Raw genomic sequence first — 6,359 nt, 5'->3', positions numbered from 1 at the left:
AATAGCTTATTCATTTTATAAACAAAGTGTTTAGAAAAAGAAATCCCAACTGACTACTTTTTTATGGTACGCTGCAGATTTTTTATGGAAAGTATAGAAAATGAGACCTTTTAAAAACTTTGATCCCTGAAACAAATCATAAAATAATATTATTTGATAGATATGCCTAATGAAGAAACACAGTCTTTAATAAATGAAAATTCTACAAATTCTATTTCTTAATTAATTTCTTATTAATTGCATTCTATGTACTGAGCCTTAGTACCAATCATTGTTTTGCAGTTTCCTCCACCAAACACTTTGGAATGTATCAATAATTAATCGCTTATAATTGACATTTATGTTTTCTTTCTTTGAGCAAATTCATTTTACTCAGGACACCAAAGTGCACAAAGGTTTATTTCATAACGAAAAACTATAACCCAGTTACGTTAACGTAAAATACAAAAATAATGCATTTTTTCTGTCACTTATTTTTCTCGCAATGTTCATTTGCGTTATATATATAGGGGGTCATGATTTGAACAAACTTGAATCTACACTACCTAAGGATGATTCCAGTTTCATCTTTCCTGGCCAAGTGGTTCTTGAGAAGAAGATTCTTTTAAAATGTCATGAATTTTTCTCTAATTCATAAGTATTTCACTTTGGAAAAGGGCGTGGCCCTTTATTTGAACAAACTGGAATCCCCTTTACCCAAGGATACTTTGTAGCAAGTTTGGTTGAAATTGGTCCTGTGGTTCTTGAGAAGAAGATGAAACTGTGAAAAGTTTACAACAACGACGACATACAAAGAAGATGGGCGCATTTGGCGTGCGATCTGCAGGAATGATTTGTACGAAACATTAATAATAATAATAATAATAATAATACTTTATTTAACCCCTTCCATGGCAAAGATTTTTAGCATTTTTAGAGAAATGATATCAAGATTTTAATGCATTTTTTCGGGTATTTCTTGTAATTTTTGTACATACCAATGTATATATATTCTGAAAGTAGGTATTGTGAGGTTTCTGAAAATGATAATGAAAACATTCTTTCTGTTGCCATGGCAACGAAATATGCCCAAATTATTGAGAAATCTCTATTTAACCTTCAATTAGTTATATATTAACTTTTTTAGTTCATTAAAGTATTTAAAGTAAGTATATTTTGATGTTGAGACATAGCAGCATATTGTTTACCCAAAGTTTTAATAAAATTTTAAGCACTTTAGGGAGTAAATACAGGATTTCAATATTTTATGCTCCAGTAGTGAAAAGGAAGAATAACGTTGCTTAACAGCTATCTCTCGCAATCATAGACCAAGTATTACTCATTCCATGTCTGAAAAATCCTTTGTTTGACAGACAACAAAACTTAGTACATGTACACTCATGACTGGTACCCCTTAGTAAGTACATGATGACCCCTTTTGAGATGGAGGTCAAAAGGTCAAAGGTCAAACTATTCAAAATATATAAAGATATTTAAGGAATGAAGTTAATTTCAACTTATGTTATACGATATAACATAACTTGGGGCAGTTTATTAAAAAGCGTAAACTGCCCCAAGTTTTGTTATATCGTATAATATATAGTTGAAATTAGCTTCATTCCTTATAATTTAATTTCAGTATAGACAATTAGACAATTTTTTTCCTCCAGAATATGGTTTCAAATTGAGCATTATTTTAAAAGTAACGTCAAGCGAAGTAATACGTTTTTGACGTAACTCATTGTGACGTAGGCAAGTTATGTTATCCAAAATATTATATGTTCCTCTGAATGATTCAACCTATGAAATAGCCTGATACAAGTGAAATTAAATTATTAACCATTCAAGATTTTGAAAACCCTTTGCTCAACAAAAAATATACGGTGCAGATCTAAGAAGTCTGATTTTAATTACATTGTTGCTTTTCGTACAACAATTTTTGTTCACTGTTATCCTCTGAAGAGTAAATTACTTCTGGTGATTTTTGGTTTGATAGAATGTTTGCCCTGACCAGTCAACAACTATTTTCTTCACAATAACAAATTCTAAAGTTTTTTTCCAATATTGTCGTGCAGGTATGAATTATACCTGTATTTGTTTCTGGAACAATTCTAGTTTTTAATCACACTTTTTTACCCTGGTAGGAATGATCATAATTGTTAACAAGTGGTAAATACTTTCAAGTAAATATAAAGATAAAATTACACAAGCAGAAACTTAGATGTTATATATGGCTCTTGACAAAAAAAGAATAGAAAAAATCAAAGACTTTGAACTTTAATAATTCATAGACTTTTCAAATTTGAATGAAGTTGAACTTTGATCTATGACATAGCACATTGTTGCATAATTGAAAAAAAATTTCCTCTATGAGTAGACACCATCATTCTTAACTTACAAACTTAAGGAGATTTACAAAATAAAATCTTAGCTTCCAAAATAACATTTAGAAGATTTGATATGCCTCTATACACGGTATTCAAATTTTAAAATATAATGCGTAAAATTAAGGAATATTAACCTTGATCTTTGAGTCATTGTAATGTACAGTAATCCTATGTTTTATGTATTCCTGCAAGTGGCATCTCATACAAATTTTCCAAGCATGATTATGTGACTTACGTAACAAATTGATCTTAGAGATTAACATCAGAATGAAATTCCCTGAAACATCGTTCACTGCACAAGTGTTTGTTACACCCTTTACAACCATAAACTGTCTCCTTTCTTTTCTTTTCTCCGTGTTTGGTACACCATTTGCATGTTGACTTTAGGCGATCCAGATGGCAAAAAACATGAGGGGGGTCAAGAATACCCTGTAAATGATGGCCCCGCTTTCTTCCTCTGAAGCCTCCAATAAGTTGCTGAGCCACCTCCATCCTGAAATCCAGCAGGTCAAACCTTGTTTTGGCAGGAAGATCCTTACCAGGTGTTCTGGAAAAAATCTCAAATGCATTTATAAGGCAAACTTCCATGATAAAGTTGAAGAAAAACTTCCAGTATTTTTTGGATGGTCTGCCAACAGGATTCTTTGCACGGTGTTGCATGCATCTGTCGACTCCACTCATATAACGTTGATAGGAAGATACTGGTGGAGGACACATAACCTCAACAAAATTTCCACCCCGAGTTCGACGGACAACTGGGCCATCTCCAAACGGACTACAATTAGTGCTCAAAATATGTACCTAACATAAAATTACATAGAGATATAGGCCTAACTGGAAATTAAACTTACGCTACATATAGATATATTTACTTCTTTGGGATTTTAAGATAAGCACTGAAACTATATTTGTACTATGAGACTTTTAACAAAGATATACAGAAAAAATTGCACAGGAATATCATTAATCAGATAGACCTTTATGTCCTCCTTAACTCTTTAGTTGAAAGTTTAATGATTGCAGGTAGAAGTGTAATTGTGATAAATGTTGCTATTTTTATTAAATTTTGAAACATAGTACATGTCTGTATGAAGACAATGAATATGTAGTAATACCGTTTTCTTATCTTTCCAAGCAGTGGCAAGCAATTGGTCGTGCTGCATCTGTAATGTCTCCCCTCTCCTTAAATCTGGATTTCTTAACTCTGGCGGAAATCCTTCTGAGTCGTTCTTTATTGTCCCACAACTAAAAATCCCATTCTGAAGCAAGGTTCGCACCAAGGAAATGGATGTAAAGAACCTGATATTATATAACGTATAAAAATATTAGACATTGGAAAATATGAAATTATTTTGATAATGAATCTTTTATCACTCAGTCTTGTTGTATAATGTTGAAGTCATTTTAAGTTGTTAAACACCAACCTGTCAAAGAACACATGATGGCCTTTGTATTTCAATGGTCTACACAAGTGTTTGACGACTCTTTCTCCTAGTGACTTTCCATGAAAAAAGTCATGTTTTCCCATATATGGCCAATAATCGTAGCAATACCCATCCTCATCACATCTCATGAATATCTGAAAAAAATATTTTGTTGCATCAAATTTTTTTTATAACTATTCACCTAGCATTTCAGAGACATACATTAGCCGGTGGACCATTTACTGGGGGGATGATTACCGTATATAATCGCCTATAAGTCAGATTTTTGGGAGTAAATCTATGGTCCAAAACTCTATGTCCGACTTGTAGGCTAGCTATAAAATGAATGGTATTATATGAGGTCAGTCCCTCTGATATATAAGCTTATTAAATACAACCAACTTATAGGCGGACCGACTTGTAGGCGAGTATATACGGTACCTGTCCTTCTCATCCATTCCCTGATCCACCTCATCATCATATAAAAAAAATCTTAATGCTTCCTTAGTGTTTTTTTAAATATGTAATTAATAATTTTTAAATAATTACATTATTTTGTGTATCACAATATCGATTTATTGAATGCAAATAGGCATTTCATTGATACAAACCTTAAAACCTCTCTTGACCGGTTTATTCGGCATGTATTGTCTTGCAAAAAATCTCCCTTTGTACTTAACCATGCCCTCGTCAATAGCCTGTTGCTTAGGTGGATTCATCTGACTCCGGAATGTCCTTCTCGTCTCATCAAGTACAGGTCTTATTTTGTGTAATCTGTTGAAAAGAAATGTGATCACGTACTGACTTTATGTCACATCCCAATGAAACTCTAAAAAATGATATTTTATTTCTTATATTTATATTTTACTTTTATTCGTGTTACAAGGAAAAATAGGCGCTAGTTTGACATTGTTATAGAAATGCAACATAACGTTACTACGTCGTCATTATGACGTCACAGTCAAGACTTTCTAATAGTCTCCTGCGGTTTGCACAACTGCATGTCATTGAAAATTGAATGTCAAAACTATTTATATTGTCATATAAGGAAAGACATTAGCAAATGTAAATATAAATCTATAAAACAAAATGAAGACACTAAACTAAAGTGATGTAAATCAGTGTCAATTTCATAACTGATTATTAGTTTTCTGTAACTAATATTAGTTATAATTAATTTAAGATCACTGTTGAATAATTTCTAGAATATTTATATTGATTAACTATTAAAATACAGAATTATAAATTGCATACCTGTCAAATTCAGGTGTTCCTCTGGCTCCCTGAGTAGTATTATCACTTAGATGGAAATACCGAGTGAGCTTTTCAAATCTTTTCAAACTCAGCGTTTCTTGAAAACCAATGTTACCTGCATATGATTGTAAATTTCACTTATCAACATGATCAATGTCAATTTTAAAAAATAAATTCAACAATGAATGGATTTTACCTCTAGAAAATGAGATAAGAAATAAAGAAACAATTTTAAATGACTTACACTGCCAATTCCAGAAGAGCACTAAGCAGGTGTAAAGTATTTTCATTTTATATTCAACATATTCCTCAATATTTAGAAAAGTTTATGATCCGAGTTGTTTCATGGTAAAGGTTTGAAGACATTGGTCAGCTCAACATCTAAATAAATATTGTTTGAATAAAAATACAAACATAAATTTAATACAAATGAAACAAATTGAATGGGTGTGCAATTTATAGACAAAAACAAAAATGTACAATACATTATGTTTATATCTTTGTTACACACACAAAACAAAGACAAAAAAGTAAACATTGTAGTCATGAAGGTTTCCAGACAATGTAAGACACAACAATTATGAACTTAACATAAGTTCATTACATGTAATATTATTTCTTTATTTTTAATTTTTATCAAGGAAAAATGGATCAGTGTCTGTTGTAAATATAATAAAATTTAATGTACTTTTCAAAGGAAATGACTGACAATATTTTTTTTTTTCAAATTGTAACATGAACATTATCTGATTATTGTAAACAGAAAGTAATCTAAAGAAACAAAACAATATAGGTGCAAATTTTATCACTTACCGATAAACTTATCAGATGACCAATACATAGTGTATCTGGGAAGCTGAATAATCCCCATCAGAATTTGTAATCCGAGGAATGCCTTCATCTCGTCGATAGTGGTATCCGTCCAACCCTGGGCTCCACTCTGAGCAGCATACGAATTGGTGTTGTCCACAAGTACCTGTACCAGACTCAAGGGAAACAAAAGCAGGAAATATAACAGAGGATTTGCATCCGAAGAGAGCTGATGAGTGGGACCTGAATTATCGACGAAGTCTGGAACATCAAAGTCTTCCACAACATCAGTCCAGAAGTCAGAATCTCTAATGTCGCTTGCCTGGCTGTCAAGGTCAAATAATGTCGAATCTGTGTCCTGGTTGTTATCGCTGTCTGTCTCACTTCCAAAGGAATGGTCGCTGTCTGAATCATCCTGATCAAAATCTGATCCAGATTCGGATGAATCGTCGCCAAATTCTTCGTCTGTATCTATATCTGACGATTCTGGGGATGAAGAAATGTC

General features: G+C 32.3%; 1 protein-coding gene and 1 long non-coding RNA gene across 2 annotated transcripts; both read right to left on the bottom strand.

Moving 5' to 3' along the window:
* Positions 1-2,326: 2,326 nt before the first annotated feature.
* Positions 2,327-3,912, bottom strand: LOC134235706 (piggyBac transposable element-derived protein 2-like). Its single transcript, XM_062717860.1, has 3 exons — positions 3,791-3,912; positions 3,482-3,665; positions 2,327-3,167 (listed from the first exon to the last, which is right to left on the bottom strand). Exons 1-3 carry the CDS (start codon positions 3,892-3,894, stop codon positions 2,616-2,618), a joined length of 840 nt encoding a protein of 279 aa, XP_062573844.1. The 5' UTR covers positions 3,895-3,912; the 3' UTR covers positions 2,327-2,615.
* A 541-nt stretch (positions 3,913-4,453) lies between these two features.
* Positions 4,454-6,146, bottom strand: LOC134235707 (uncharacterized). The gene is made up of 4 exons (XR_009985463.1): positions 5,858-6,146; positions 5,289-5,425; positions 5,045-5,159; positions 4,454-4,564 (listed from the first exon to the last, which is right to left on the bottom strand). It is a non-coding gene; the product is annotated as an uncharacterized LOC134235707 (long non-coding RNA).
* Between the last annotated feature and the right edge of the window lie 213 nt (positions 6,147-6,359).

This window comes from Saccostrea cucullata, unplaced genomic scaffold (assembly GCF_032062105.1).
Source record: "Saccostrea cucullata isolate Sc308-1 unplaced genomic scaffold, CSIRO_AGI_Scuc_v1 ctg15103, whole genome shotgun sequence".
NCBI lineage: Eukaryota > Metazoa > Mollusca > Bivalvia > Ostreida > Ostreidae > Saccostrea > Saccostrea cuccullata.
Note: the sequence above shows the minus strand (reverse complement) of the source record. Positions and strands in the feature narration are given on the sequence as shown.

Coding starts and splice junctions, on each gene's coding strand:
- LOC134235706 (XM_062717860.1), bottom strand. CDS start 3,894: ATGGGAAAACATGACTTTTTTCATGGAAAGTCACTAGGAGAAAGAGTC. Junction 3,666..3,790: donor CATCATGTGTTCTTTGACAG/GTTGGTGTTTAA, acceptor ATATAATATCAG/GTTCTTTACATCCATTTCCT. Junction 3,168..3,481: donor CTTGGAAAGATAAGAAAACG/GTATTACTACAT, acceptor ATTTTATGTTAG/GTACATATTTTGAGCACTAA.